At 39.3% G+C, this 16012-nt stretch overlaps 1 protein-coding gene across 1 annotated transcript in view; it reads left to right on the forward strand.

Annotated features, from left to right (window-relative positions):
* Positions 1 to 1524: 1524 nt before the first annotated feature.
* The window catches only part of cd34 (CD34 molecule), a 29539-nt gene continuing 15051 nt past the window's right edge, over positions 1525 to 16012 (forward strand). The window contains exon 1 of the mRNA XM_047377573.1: positions 1525 to 1834. Coding sequence (XP_047233529.1) covers positions 1753 to 1834 — 82 coding nt within the window. The 5' untranslated portion in view covers positions 1525 to 1752. The remainder of the gene's footprint in view (positions 1835 to 16012) is intronic.

The following is a 16012-nucleotide window of genomic DNA, read 5'->3' on the forward strand; positions in this document are numbered from 1 at the left end:
ACTAAATTACTTTCCATTCGTAATACTGTACAACTTGTGTTAGTAAACATATTGCTCATTTGTGTTTGAATGCAAAAACTGCATAGTAGCCTAGTTTTGGTCACTGAGCACAGCAAAAATGTAATTTCCGTGTCAAAGTTCCATTGTACGTTTCTGTCATCTTTATCATTAAAACCTTCTAACATGCTTCTTCGAGGCTCTTGCCTGAATTTCAGTCCTGCTTCAATCTCACAACATATGACTCCCTCACAATAAACTGATTTCACATTCCATGCATATGACTTGGAGATGTCATAGTTGTTTGTTCACAGAAAGAATGTTTGTTAAGTGAAGCTAATGAAAGTATGACTACTGTTTTTCTCTGGATTTTTAGTCACATTTGTTCTTTAGTGGGGTTTACTTTTATTATGTGTGGCTGCATTGAAACCTTTAAGCGGTAAGTTGAGAACAACTATTTGAATAGGTGTTTTACCCTGTCTCTCTCCTAGACATAGCTAGTGGCTGAGCTTTTACTGTGACTAACTGAATGTGCTCTCTTTCATACTCTAGACTTGAAAACTGGTTCAGATTTCATCTGCTTAGCTGCCTTCCTCCCCTAGATGAAGCCATTAAAGGAGCTATAACCATTAATGTTTCACTTTTCTCTCCTATAGAAAGTACTACTGGATCAGTGCTTCTGTGTTCTGCTTTTTTTGTCTCTACTCTGTTCTCTCAAACCCCAGTTGGTCGTGGCAGATGGCCGCTCACACTGAGCCTGGTTCTGGTTCTGCTGGAGGAGAGTTTTCATCTCTACTGTTGCTGCATGCATGCTCAGTATGAGGGATTGCTGCAAAGTCAATTCAAGCGACTGTCCACTGTCTATACGTGCTCATCCATTGATTGTAGTTGCAGCCCCTATGTGTGGTACAACCAGTTATTTTCATATATGGCCCAGGGTTGGCTTGGAAAGCTTTTTCCCTTTGTTTCCCTTTTGTTTCCTTTGTTCCCTCTGTGCCCACAGCTTCCTACAAGGGTTAGGGTTAAATGCAGAGGACAAATTTCGTTGTAATGTACATGTGCAATGACCAATGAAGATGATTATTATTATAATAAATGAAATCGTTATTTTGAAACAGCATTTGGTTTTTGCTCAGGTTATCTTTCTCTTATTTTACAATTTGCATGGTAATCTGAAACATTAAAGTGTTACAGAAAAGTAAAAACAGAAGAAATCTGCATGGGGTTAATTACTTTTTTGGGACACTCTAAAATGACTATATCAACATTTCTCTTGAGTACCATGACAAGCAACCCAAATACCACCAGTAGAACTTGTCCCTCAGTTTAACAAATATGAACCAGTACCAACAATGCTGAGTTAAAACAACACCCAGCCTACTTCCCAGAAACATCTCGTCACACTCTGCTTAGTCTACATCACTCCACACACACGCACACACACACACACACATACACACACTGGGACAAGGGAGGAAGCAGGGGCCGTTGCTTTGGGGGAAATGGGTTAACATGAGGCAGTTAAAAAAGGGGTGTGGAAAGAGCTGAGCAAGGGAGGCTGAAGGAGCGGGCTCATATAAAGAGAGACAAAACACAAACCAGGCTTTATCCTTCTTGTCTGTCCTGCTCTCTCAGACCTCACAAGAGAACCTCTGACTTTCTGACCCAACAGCTCGCCCTCACTTCCCACCATTTTTTTCCTTCAGGCACACACACAGAAAGTCCCGCCAGACGTGCCGAAGCCGACCTGAGAGGATGGCTGCATCTATTTGGAAAATGAATGGGTTCTGCAGAACCATAACTGGAGTTCTGCTCCTCTGCGCTCTATTGTCTAGCAGTAAGTAGTGTGTTTTTGGTTATAGCATGTTGTTTCGCTATGTTATTCATTATTTTGTGGTTTCCGCAAAGGTTTGATTATTCTATGCAGAATTTCAAGGTTTAAAATTTTTTGATGTGTTTTTGTCTTCAAATTGGTAGGAAACAGAATTTGCATTTATATGGTAGTAGAAACCCCATATGCATTTCTGTATAAGGGTTTTTCATGTGTTATAAAGTACGTTTACACACCAAAGTGTGGACATATTGTAGGTGGTGTGTGGCTGCAGACACAAAGGATCTGCTCGGAGACGGAAAGTTTCAGTTGAAAATCCTTATGCTCTACATCCTGTAGTGCATCAGGGTGGAGCTATAATGTATTTGAATTTTTGGAATATGGATAAAGCCACATGCTTTAAAATAAAAAATATAAATATATAACATATATAGATGGTTGCATATCTCCACAGAATGCTAATTAATTAAACATAAACATAAAATCTCATCCTCTAAATGTACTTATTTTATCTGCAGTATATGTAGTAAATATGGGCACTCTCATTTTCGTGCATACTCACTTGGGCAGCATGCTCTAAATCAGTTTAAGATTTGATGCTAATTGCAGCATGATGCACGGGTTGGCAGTACTTGTAAGGCGGTGCTGGTTCTACTCCAGCCCATTATAACGACTTCTGCAGAGGTGTCAGGCCCCAGACGCATTTAAACGTGTGGACTGACCTTGAGAGGACCAGGAGGCATATTGCAAAGAGATGGAAACAATGAATCGTTTACTTTAACGGAAACAATCATGAGATGGTGGAACATGTTCATGGCATGGGCAGTAAAATGGCATTCCACAAACCCTCTGCAGCAGCAACAGCAGAGAAACAGATGGTTATTAGATTTAGATGAAAATCAAATCACTTTGGGTTCTCCCTATCAATTCAAATAATTTTTTTTTTATTTTGCAGACTGATATCCCTTATAACAAACTTGGCCCCGGGTTCTTTGCACAGCACACAATTTGGTCTCTGTTTGTTAGCTTAATTTGGAAAAGCAGTAGAGCACAAATAATTTCAAGAATTAAGTGAAAAAACTGAAACACGGCAGCAAAACAAGCAAGATGTTGAAGGAGCAGTTCAGTTATTTACCTGCTGCAAATAACTTTTAGTTGCTCCCAGATGCATTCGCTAATGGCTGGACACAGAGGGATCAAGAAAAAATGGGACTACTACCAACAACTCCACTCTCAAAAAGATATAAACCTCTGAACTCTTGACTTGTTTGCTTTGAGCAGATTTTTATATTTATTTTCTTACGCTAGTGGCCTTTATTTAATGGTGGACAGTCTTGAACTACATAACCAAGGCAGTTATTTACTGCAAGTAAGAAATAAGTAATAACTACTTATAAACACTTAACAGAACCTCATCTAAGATATTATGAACCATAATTAAATCTGCAGGTTAAAACATTAGTATGACAAGCTGTGTACAAAAACTGTAGACTTTTTTAGAATGTACCCAATATCCAGAAAATAGCTGTCTGATTTGATCTGATGTGAAACCAAATAAATAACAAATATTTTAAACACTAGGTAATATTCATCTTAATGGCAACATTCTTATAAGATCTTCCAGTGAGCTATAGGCTTTTTTTTTTCATTAAACCAACTGCTTTTGTCAAGCGTAGTGACTGAAACATGCACAAATCTGTCATCTGTTTTAGCCTACATGGTTCTGATATACTTCAGGAATATCACCAGCGTTTCTGCTGTCCCACCCTGAGTTCTATCCTATATCCAGCCTTGGCTCTGAGATCGCACAGACCTGCTACATTGTTCAGACTTGTGCATAAGTGTCATCGTGGTAGAAAATTATAAATGCATGGGCAAATATAGCTGAGGGAAAGAAAACCTGAAAGTCTCATACCTACTTAAATGCTTGGATCCTCTCACCAGTGTGTCTCACCTTGTGTGACTGTCTTAGTAACACTGTTTCAACTGCCTTTATATACCACCGTACAAGTCACAAGAGGCAATCAAGAGGAGAAGTAACCAATCAGTCCATGCTTTAATAAATTTAACAACAGTAATTATTATTGTTCATATTATGGTTTAGGAATGGAAGAATTCCTTTACTGGACAAAGTTCGTGCTCACCAGTTATTTATGGAGCCAAATTGGGGCCATAAAGTTTGTTCAAAAGAAAAAAATTCAAACCTGTAAAATAAAAGTTTGTTCAAAAGAAAAGCATTTGAACCTGAAAAATTATTTTGAACCTCCCCCGAAAAAAATTTGAAAACTGGAAAAAAAGTTTTGCAACTGACAAAAAACAGATGTGAAACTGGAAAAAAAAAAAAAAAAGTTAAAATCTACTTTTCAGATTTAAGTTTTTTTTTTTTTACTTGCAGATTTTTTTTCGGCTTCAAACTTCTGGCCCTGTTTTGGCTTGGGGGCGGGGCCTCAGATCACGGGGGTGCGGAATCATGACTGACAGCTCAACACAGCAGCTGAACAACATATTCCCAGCTGTTACATTCAGGGACCGTGGGAACTGGAATTATCTGTAATACATCATAGATATTGTATAAATATATGTGATTGGTTTTGAAAGATAGCATGCTTCACCGATAGAAGCAGCTTACGTGAATACATGACACGCATCTCAGAGGAGAAAATATGATCTTGACAGATTTCCACAGCATTTTAAGTCCGTGTTGGAGATTTCCCATGCTCTCAATATAAAGCAAAAGAACCGCCAGACTAAGCGGTGGGAAGGAAACCAGATGCAAAACGAGCCGGTATTTTCAAAATATCCTTGCATAATTAAGCCTGGACTTGTTTTCACATGGACTGAACTCGGGTTTCGGTTTCTGGTGCATTTTTGATTTAAATGTGTTTGGTCTTCATTTAGTGAAGTGACTCAGCCAGGGACAAACTGGCATACTGGGCAACCGGGGAAATCCCGGAAGTCCCCTTTGGACCACTGGCTTAGGCATTTCTTATTTTGTGAATGTTTAGTTTTTAATAACCGCCCTGCGTCTTTGCAGGATGGTGGGCCGGTGGTTCACGGGCTGATAGGAACCACCGGCCCACCACCCTGCAAAGACGCAGGGCGAGCACAACATCAAGTACGCAAGAGGTGACAATTTCTGGGGTGCTGATATTTTACTGGACCATTGTGCCCTAAACTATGCCATATCAACCTGTTGAGGATAGCCTTTATTTATATGACTCATAGCAGTTTTCCCACTTATACCATAATGATATAAAGAATAAGTTCTAATGTTTCCTTTTTGTTAGAATAGGACAAGAATGCTCATCGACACACATTACAAGGATAAATGGTCCAAGATTTGTCATGAATGACCTGTGGCTGGGGCACTGGGTTTGATGGTGGAGCAGGCTGTAACTGGTTTGATTAGAATGCAGCAGCACACTTAGATTAAGGATCGACTCCAGCTACTACACAACGTACCAGATAGACACCACAATGGTGACACATAGTCTGCTGATAAACACTGAGGGAGTGAACATCCATTGCATTGGAGTGCCAGATATAAAACTACACGTGACCTTCTTTCGGGGCTCTTCGTCATCCTTTTACAAACTGCGACGGTCGGAGACGAGAGACTCAACGCTGATCTCTGTAATCATTCCTCTGCCTAATTTAGATTAAAGGAGCTGAAAGTTAGAAATTGTTAGAGAGTCGTTCCTTTAAGAGTCAGTGTTAGATAGAGTGTGACTGCTTCTGGGGACCAAGGACCGGAGGAACTTCGAGAGGTCTGACCGTCAACAGGGTGCGGTAGCTCAGACAAACCTCTCTTCTGCTCCAGTCAGGCAGATCAGCACGGAGATTTATATATATATATATAAAACGTTGGTTCACTTCATGAGCTGAAGTGAACCACCGTCTCACTAAGCCAGCCATCCACTGGGGATTTCCCCGGTTGCCCCGTATGCCAGTTTGTCCCTGGCTGTGAGTCACTTCACGTTTAAATCAAAAATGCACCAGAAACCGAAACCCGGGTCCAGTCCATGTGAAAACAAGTCCAGGCTTAATTATGTAAGGATATACGGAAAATACCGGCTCGTTTTGCATCTGGTTTCATACCTGCTGTTTAGTCTGGCATTTCTTTTGCTTTATATTGAGAGCATGGGAAATCTCCAACACGGGCTTAAAATGCTGTGGAAATCTGTCAAGATCATATTTTCTCCTCTGAGATGCGCGTCGTGTATTCACGTAAGCTGCTTCTTTCGGTGAAGCATGTTATCGTTCAAAACCAATCACATACATATAGAATATCGATGATGTATTACAGATAATTCCAGTTCCCATGATCCCTGAATGCAACAGCTGGGAATATGTTGTTCAGCTGCTGTGTTGAGCTGTCAGTCATGATTCCGCACCCCCGTGATCTGAGGCCCCGCCAGAAGTTTGAAGCCGAAAAAAAATCTGCAAGTTCAAAAAAAAAAAACTTGAATCTGAAAAGTAGTTTTGAACTTTTTTTTTTTTCCAGTTTCACATCTGCTTTTTTTCAGTTGCAAAACATTTTTTCCAGTTTTCAAATTTGTTTGGGGGGAGGTTCAAAATAATTTTTCAGATTCAAATGTTTTTCTTTTGAACAAACTTTTATTTTTCAGGTTCGAATTTTTTTCTTTTGAACAAACTTTTATTTTTCAGGTTAGTACATTTGAAGTAAACAGTTCAAATTTCACAAAGCTCAAACAAAGGCCAAATAAAAGGGTCAGCTTGTGACTAGAGGAAGTCCTTCATGATGTTGCTGGTCAGTTGTACTCCCTGAAAGCTGACCAGGGTGGAGGAATCCATTAACCTATAATGGAAAGCTATGGGGATGTGGTGGAACCTGTCCCAACTTGCTGGACTTAAAAGATCACGTTTAAATCTTTTAAAGACAGATCCCTCAGGCCACTTGTAGTTGTCCTGTGGGGTATCCTGGGTGGTCAATTTTAGTATCTATCAGGGGGCCAAATGTCTGTTAGACAAGGTCAAACATGGTGTTTTGTCATTTTTGCTGGTAAAAGTTGCAGTTAAATTACAGTGCCATGGAAATGCTATTTTCAGATAGGGGCAACAAACTTTAGTTCTTTATCAGGTTTTTAAGTCATGAACCAACACAAAGTAGTTTATTAAGTTAAGGGGAAAAAAATGGTTTTCACTGTTTTTTTCAAATACAAATCTGATAAGTGTGGCCAAGCCATATGGGGGACAGAGCAAACATGTGTAGAAAGGCGTTTTGGTCAGATCGTACTAAAATTAAACAGTTGGTATGGCAGAAAACCAACAGTTTACATCTTCCTAAACACATCATACCCACGGTGAAACATGTTTTGGGAATGTTTTTCTTAAGCATTAATAGAGAAGCTGGCCTGGGTTGACAGGGAGATGGTAAAGGTAAATGCAGGTAAATCCTGGAAGAAACCTTGTTGAAGGCAGGAGTTCACCTTCCAGCTTGGCAGCAACCAAAAACATGCAGCAAGAGCTTTAATGGAATGGTTTACATAAAAAGCATATTCATGTAGTGGATAGGTCCAGTCAAAGTCCAAACTTAAATATAATTGAGAATTTGTGGTAAGACTTAATAATTGCTGTTCACAAATACTCTATATTCAATCTGACTGGGCAGGAGGCGTTAGACTTCCAACTGTACTTGCAACAAAATAAGGTTTACAAAGTATTCAATTAGTGGGACTAAATACTGATTCACCTCATACTTGTCATATGCTTAACCATGTAACTTTTCACTTTATGACACTAGACCACTTCAAAAGTTTTTAACAAAAGGTTTGGAGGATTGGATATGTTTGCAAAGTACGGAAGTGACAAGTATGATTCATGTATTTAGTAGGATAGTCCAGAGATCTGTAGTTTCTAAACACAAATCTGATTTAGGAAAGAATACATTGTTGCGAACTCAGAGAGATGTAGAGGCAAAATAGTTTTTTTACGTTTTTGGCACATCTCTGTCATCCTGCCTCTACAGCAAACACATTTGGTATATATTCCCACTTCCCATGGCTGCCAGTCAGTAGTTATGCAGCCGTGCAAATATGCAGCACTGAAATGGCCATGCTTTGATAAGTCAGATGATGTTATTCAATCGTTCTTAGAGTATGTTATAAGCTGTGTGTCTCTCTTTCTCGCTTAAGATTTCAGGGGAAAACCCAAGTTTTACATCTGCTCAAACCAGGGAGAAAACATCTTGTCTCGTTTATTTCAGCATGTCATCCACAATGACTCCTCCCATTGCTAAGTCAGGGCCTCAGGCCAGAGCAGAAGAAGCTGTGACAATTGCTGTTTCAAAAGCACATTAAAACAAAGATCTGCACTCATAGTTGGAAGATTCTGAAGAGCACAGATCCCCAGGAGATCAGCAGATAACCTTTGAGTTGCACATGCTTAAGCATTGATATAAGATATTAAATAAATGCTGGAGCATTTATTGGAAGCATGGAGTTTGACTAACTCAACAGTCGAAATAGTTGAAACATTTGCCTCTGAGATAGAAACTTCACTCTGCCAATGAAAACACAGGCAGAATATTGCCACTCTCTTTCTCATGGCCCTGGGCTGTTGACCAGCATTCTTAAAGTCCCAAGATGTGATGTTGGAGTTTGAATCACGTCATCTGCTGGAGGGCGTAGGTCTTTATATAAGCTTTTGGCAGATAGTGATCTTATGTCAGGCAGGGTGTGTGGCGTGTGTGTATCCATCTGGGCCAGAATTGGTGGCTAAGATCCCAGGTGAGCTTGCTTAACCTTGGAGCCTGAGTTCTGTCAAACTGCTTTTTACTTCAGAAACCTCCACATCGAGGTTAGAAATTATCCAATGTTGCAAAACATTGACTGTTTTTGGTGGGTCACATTTAATGTGTCAGTGGCATTTTAAATGTTATTTTCATTTATCATAGACTCTGGTCCTAAGAAAACATTTTAACAACAAAAAAACAAAGAACCATCACCAGTGAATTAATTATTTTTCTGGAAAAGTGGTTGCCTTTGGGGAAATAGGAACAAAAACGAATGAAAAGCAGAAGCTAAGGCAACATTCAGATCTTCCTTTCCCAATTACTGCTGTTCTGGTGTGCTTATTGTTCTTTACCCCCATGGCATCCTGCTGCAGTTTTATAGCCGTTGATTTTTACCAGCATAAAGTAGGTAGAAAAGACTTCTAATTCTGCTTTCAGTTTTATAGTTCTAGGCGTATTTGCTGCGCCGAGTTCGATCCTGTAATCTATGCTCTGTTGGGGTCATCCATTTTGGTCACACATTTTGACATGCGCAGCTCAACAGATGTCGCAGCTCTGACGTCACTGGGAGCATAAACCGGCTGAGATGCAGAGTTTCGTTGCCATTTCCCGCCTGTTTCACAGAACAGCGCAACGGAGGCGCATATCTGGAGAGACAAAAGCTCGCAGGCGAACTTTTGCTCCACAAGGCCATTCCTGGAAGAGCTTGAAAGCTGGAAATCTGTCTGATACGAGAAGATCAGGAGATTTATTTACCGATCGAAGACCACGCCCACACCCGGCACAGGTGGAAACCCACAGAGGTTCTATGTCCAAGGAGATGAGTTTTCCTCCTTGTTATTCAGTCGACTAACAGTTCATTTTTTCCCCTCCTGGACGGATGAGAAATTACCGTTTTTTCCTTTAATTTGATCACGGAAGTGTGATCCCCCTCCTCTCCTTTTTCTTCAGACCTGATCCCTCTTCGACCGGTGGAGAGCAGAAATCAACCTCAAAGTAATGTCGTTCTTTTCATAGTAAACCGGATAGGTGCATTTAGAGGTCTGGGCAGGATAAGGCATAGTTAATGTGATGTAGGATCACCAGTAGTTTAATCTCAGGTATTAACTTGTTGCATTCAATACCGATTGAATTATGTTGTGCTGCGCTGCGTTTTGATTTGCTGTGCAAGCGCTGCTGAATTGTGCGTGGTTAATGTTTGTCTGGCTGATCTCTAATCAACCAGGAGTTAGAAGTTGGACTTTTAAAAGTTTTTCATTCAAAGCAACTGCGGTCTGGGCCTCGTCCGACCTCTCTTTGTTCCAGTTTTATTGCTGGAGATTTTCCACTGAGTTCCCGCCTCAAATCTTTGTCAAGATTTGGAGCGATCAGCTGATAGTGGCTAAAGGGGCGTGGCTCCACCGTTTTATCAGCTGATCGCTGCGATGAGACATCAACACAACAGGAGGATCTCTTTCCATTTAACCCAAATTACATATTTTGTCCATAAAACTACTGGTTTGATCTTCATAGACACTAAATGCATATATATATGTTTCTTTTATTATTATTGTTAGGTAGTCATTTTATTCCCTTTGTGTAGAATGATGCTTGTTAGTTAGGTGAAGGTTTTTGGACCAGAATAATGGTATATCAGGATTATTTGGCTTCAATAAATCTTCATATATATAATTAAGAGAAGCGTTTGTGTTTATTTCGTGAAAGAGTGATTTATCTGTCAAAACAAGGTAGAAGTTCCCCCACCTTCGGTGAAGCGGTTGAATAAACAGTGACAGTTGGTGGTTTTGGTTAATAATTTGTAATTATTAAAGAGCTTTGAGCCCATAATCACAACACCAGAGGACATCTCTGATTTCTATTTGTAAGTAATGATTTTTGGTTAAGAAATAAAAAAAATTCAAATTATGATTTTAAATTCTTGATGAACATTAATTAATCAATAATCATAATCCTTACAGCTCTAAGCATGGGTTGGATACGCAGGACTATCAATTCAAAACTGCTAAAACTTTCTTTCATATTTTTCTGACTAGGATTTTTATCCTTTAAACTGATCTGAGTCATTTAATTATTATACTTGAAAACTTGGTAGGTCTAAAGTGCGTTAAAATAACACAATATGTTTCATTAGTATTACACTAAACTCTCCTTCCAAGGACACACCAGACATTGCGGTCTCTCCTATCCCTTCTACTACCAGAGCTTCTACTTGTCAGCCTTTTTATCCTGCTCCCACTCATTGCATATAATATAATTGCAATGAGTGGGAACTGAATTTTTCAGTTACTCCCAGTTCTGATCATTTGCAAATTCCAAAATCAAGACCCAGAGCCAATACCAGAGATCACACCTGGGCATTGACAGTTCCTACACTCTAAAGTCCTTTTAATGAGATACCAGAGTGGTTAACTGTAAGCTGAATGAAGCAAAGAGTAATCCAGCCCCTCCCCCGTATGTTGCTGCAAACTACCGTTCAGCTGAAAAAAGACTGAAACAATTTTCCCTCACAAGAGAGACAAATTCAAGTATTTGTAAGGAAATTAAAGATGGAAATTAAAAGTAATGCTGTTTCGAAACTTCAGTTGGAAAAGTAATATGCACATATGAAATCTGCTACTAAATGGTTCTATTTTGCTTATGTCTGTGCTTAAAAATTAAAACAATAAATATACGTTACAGAAAACATTATATGTACTGTGTTATTCAATACATAATACATCATTTTTGTTGTGTGTTGTGTTTCTGTTTTTAAATAAAACAATTGTTATATAGTGCATTTCTGTTTAAAATCTAGGTGTAAATATCATGATACCTACCATTTTTTAGTCAAGCTTATCAAACAGTGCTAATATATCGGCCCAAGCATGATTCCTTAACATTAATAGAACAAGCAGTCCTAAGACTTTAGAAACTTTACCCTCCAGCAGAAGTGATAGTAGGCCATAGAGCACACATAAAACACATAATCTATGCCCAAAAAAACAGACTGTTTTGTTGCGACAGAAGGTTTTACTGTTTATCCACGGAAATAAAAGCGCCTAATGAGCCTTCACTAGGGTCTTTTGACTACTCGAATAATGGCTCCTGGTAATTAATGTGGCACAAATTGCCAGCTGTTAAAGGCATACTTTGTACATCTTAAACACAAGAAGGTCTGGCCTTTTACTATTCCTGGGATTTCTGAGTTTGGATGTCTCATTCCTTTATGTTGCATGTGTGAATACATATACCCAATACAAAATATGTGTGATTTAATAACAAGTGCATAAAGTTTATAAGACAGTTATTGTTAAGTCTTCCTCTTCCACTTTGGGCTGGGTGTTAAGGGCCATAAGTTCTGATGTCTTTGCATAACTTCTTTCCCCCTCAGAGATCAGCAGCTGGAATGAGTCCACAGACATCTGTTGGTGCCGGCTAGGACACAGACAGGAGTGCAGTTAGCAGCTTCTTAAAGCAGCTGCTCCTGCTTCCAGTTTCTAATCCACTCAGAAAATGGACGGTCTGTTTTGGAAACAGGTTTAGAGTTTCACTGCCCGGCTCAAACTATTTTAATGAGTAAACTTGAGACTGAATAAAAACAGACATTACTCAGTGGCTGATATCAGTCAGGAGAGAGTGTTTTCATTTTTTATGCTCAGCTTCACTCGGGACTGTAGTAAGCAGAGATAAAGTAGTTTTTAAGGAAAACTACATTTTAAAATTTTTACCAGAATTGTTCCTTTATTGTATCCTGATGACAGGATGAAACACAATGATCATATTCCGTGCTCCAGGAGCATGTAGTAGTCCTGGTGATGGGTGTTATCTGTCCCAGTATGTTTGTCTCTGCAGTTCGAAGAGGTCACATCCTGGATGTGCACGGAAACCATTCCAACACTGTTGTCCATTCATTTTCATTTTTTTTCCTGAAAAACTATCTCGTATTTTGTTGGAAAACACAAGGGGTGTGGACAGAAAGGAAAAGTCAACTTTTACCACTCAAAACAAAAATAGTTCTAATGTTTAGGGACATCAGTGTCTAACTTGAATACTTTTATGGGGATTGTCCCTGTACATTAGTTACAGGAGACAAATTTAATTTACATAACTTTTGGAATTCTTACAACGGCTGTTACAACAGAAAGGCTTTTGTTTGAGTATTCAACCAAGTTTTCTATAAAAAATTATTTCTGATGATATACTGGTTAAATATATATTTTCAGTTCATTCCAAAGATACCTGACCCCTTGAACCTTTTCTTTTTTTTTTTTGAAGTTTTGTGAAGAAAATGGTGCAGTATTTAAAAATGACAGGTTAGGGAAGAAGTGCATTATTCAGAGAAGCAGACAAGGTACCCATTGAAACTACAGAAGAGCTGCACAGAGCCCCAGCTCAGGTGGGAGAACCCCTCAGATGTTTGCCACATATACAGGACTCTGCAAACATCTGGGAGAAACCCACACTACACTTTTTATATTTTATTTAATAAAAGAGATATTTTTCACATCTTTGCAATTAAACATTGCCTGGTGTTTATCACATAAAATTCCAATAAAGTGCTCTGAAGTTTGGGGTTGTAACATTATTAAAAGAAGTTAAAAAGGGATATAAATACTTTTGCAAAGCATTGCATATACAGCCTAAATGTAAGAGAGTAAGAAAGTGTTTTGATTAATTTTATGATATTTTGTAGAGATCTTATAAACACAGAGGAATATGTGACCTTAAGTTAGCCTCTTTCTGGAAAGTGAATATGAGCCAAAAAGGTGTAGATAGAAGATTTTGGGGTCCTCTTTAGACATCTGCTTAAGTAATGGAATAAGGGTGTGTCTAATGATGACATCCAAGGTGTTGTCCCCGCAGTCTGGGTGGAGGTCAAATCATAATCCCAAGCTTTAGGACTGAGACTTTTCTCCTCCTTTATGAGTTCACAGCACAGTGTAAATGCAGGAAGGGAAAGAGCTCCCAAAGGACACTTAATGCAGCTGCACCCCTCATTCTCCCCCAACATCTTTAAGCCCTCCTCCCCTGTCCAGGGAGGAAGCAGACCTCATCTTCAAATGCCATAATTTATCAGAAAAGAAGCGCTGTCTCCCCGCTCCCGCTCTCTAACTGCAGCCGTTTAATCAGGTGTGACAACAGTGTTTGTACCAATTTCCTGCAAAGCCCCAGCCCTAAATTTAAACACAGGGATGGTAGTAACAATGGCAGTTACACCTCAATGCAAAAGGCTGTGACAGATGGGCGAAGTTGGGAGATAATAAATATCTAAATTGCCGTGCCAGAAAGCGCTGTTCAAACCATTCAAACAGAGACAGAGACATTGCAGTGTTTTTTTCATTGCTCTTTTGTAGCTGAATGTGAGTCAGTTGAAGTAAAAAATAAGGAGCGGAAAGAAACGAGAGAATCACCAAACTTCATATATAGTTATTAACTGGTAAACTGCAATGCCTGCACTAACATTATTTTAAACTGCACACTGTACTCCCTCCAGAGAAATCCATTTTCCAGCTGTTCTGTTGTAAAGACAAGTTCACAAAATGCAGCCTGTTAGCCAGTGAGGGGAAGTTTGAAAGGTTGTCCCCAGTGAGGATGGGGAGGAGGGGCTGAGAAGAGGATGTCTAAAAGGAAATGAAGGAACCATTTTTTAAAAACATTCTAAATAGCTTTCACAATACTTTTAGTGTGAGGGCTGATGATAAGACCTGCCCTCCTTCCTTTCTGCCCTCCCATGGGCCTTCAGAGACTGGGAGGTTCATGGTAGTGCCTTTGAGGTTAATAGTTAGTTATGTCTGTCGGTTTCTCTAGCAAATCTTTAATATTGTATCTCCTAATACCCCATCCCAATATTTTGTATCTGCTGCCTATCTGCCATGCTTTAAAGATACACAACCTTAAAGAACTACTGTAACACTCCAGTATTTCTCTCCCTATGTGTCTAATACCGGAGCATACACAATTTGCCCTCAAACTACAACCAGGCTGCCCTGGATTTTTTTTAGACATCCCAAAAATATGCCCATAAGAATTTAGAGACACCTGAAGCAGGAGGTAACTTTTTAAAACATGTATTACATGTTTTTAAAAAGATTTACACATTTGTTAAAACTCTCGCTATTACCTGACAGTACAATATCAGACAGATGATCTGTCAAAAAAATGAAGCTCCTCTGGCTCCTCCCAATGGTCCTACTGTCATTTGCAGAAATACATCGCTCCTGGTCAGAAACAACCAATCAGAGCCAGGAAGAATGCAGTGTCAAAAACTCCTGTACGTGCTGCTTACACCTCTCCCTCATGCAGCGTATACTGTCGTCTCAGCTAAAGATTGCTGGTGTTCTGCAGCTGTGCTAATGGCATTGAAACAACTTAACATTACAAGAAAAATGTGAATTTCTTGAGTGGCACCTGCTCAGAAAACAAATACAGGTAAACAGAAGAAAACCAATGATGAAAAGCAAGCTGTACATTCACGGCAGGCTCCACTGTGGGGGAGGAGTTGTGGAGGGAGGGCTATTGCACAACAGAGAGCAAGAGGGAGGGACCTGTAAGGTGTGCTTATTCACATTTTCAGGCTACGTCCAGGTTTTCTCGGAACTCCCTAGTGCAGTTTTAATTATATTTCGTTTACAGTTAATGAAAACAGAACATTTAAGATTAGAATAATACATCAGTCCAATACAATTCTACATTTTTAAAACAGATATGTAGGCATGATGAAAAGTATGTTTAATACCTGCTTAAAGGTTATTTTCCAAAGGTACTTTTAATCAGATAAATACGCCTAACATATTCAAATTTATCCCACATACCTCTATACTGAAAAAGGCAGCTTGCCAGGGTTTTAAAAAGTTAATGTTTCAGGAGTACTAAAGCTTAATCATATATCATTCCCTTTTTTATATTTTTTTTATGGCACGAGTGGCCTTTATTTTGTTATTCAAAAGTAGGCAGATAGGAAGTGCCGTGAAGAGAGCGGAAAGACATGCAACACAGCTTGCAGTGGTTGTGGTCGAGACTCAAACCAGGGACAGCTGTGTTGAGGACTGAAGCCACCAGATATGGGTCGCACGCTCTACCCCTACGCTACGCGCTTCGCTGCATTTATTCTGGTATATACAGTATAGAATAGCGCAGTGCTGTCCCATCCATTTCAGCTGGAAGAAAGGTCACTATAGTTTTATATTGCTTACCAGAAAGGGTAATTTCGTAGTTTGTAAATATTTTCAGTTGTTAAAATCTGAAGAAACATCACCCATTGCTTTAAATCTACAGTAGGCAAATTACAAGCAGTGCGTCTCTTAAGCAGCTCTCTGGAGACTGGCTACCCTAGCATTATTTTCTAAAAAACAGAATAAAAAGTTTTGATATGTGCAAAATGCATTTCAGAACTACTACTAAATTTAAGTCCATCAAAAAATCAATGTAACAGTAAAGAAATGTTATAGACA

Source organism: Girardinichthys multiradiatus, chromosome 1, assembly GCF_021462225.1.
Source record: "Girardinichthys multiradiatus isolate DD_20200921_A chromosome 1, DD_fGirMul_XY1, whole genome shotgun sequence".
Lineage (NCBI taxonomy): Eukaryota > Metazoa > Chordata > Actinopteri > Cyprinodontiformes > Goodeidae > Girardinichthys > Girardinichthys multiradiatus.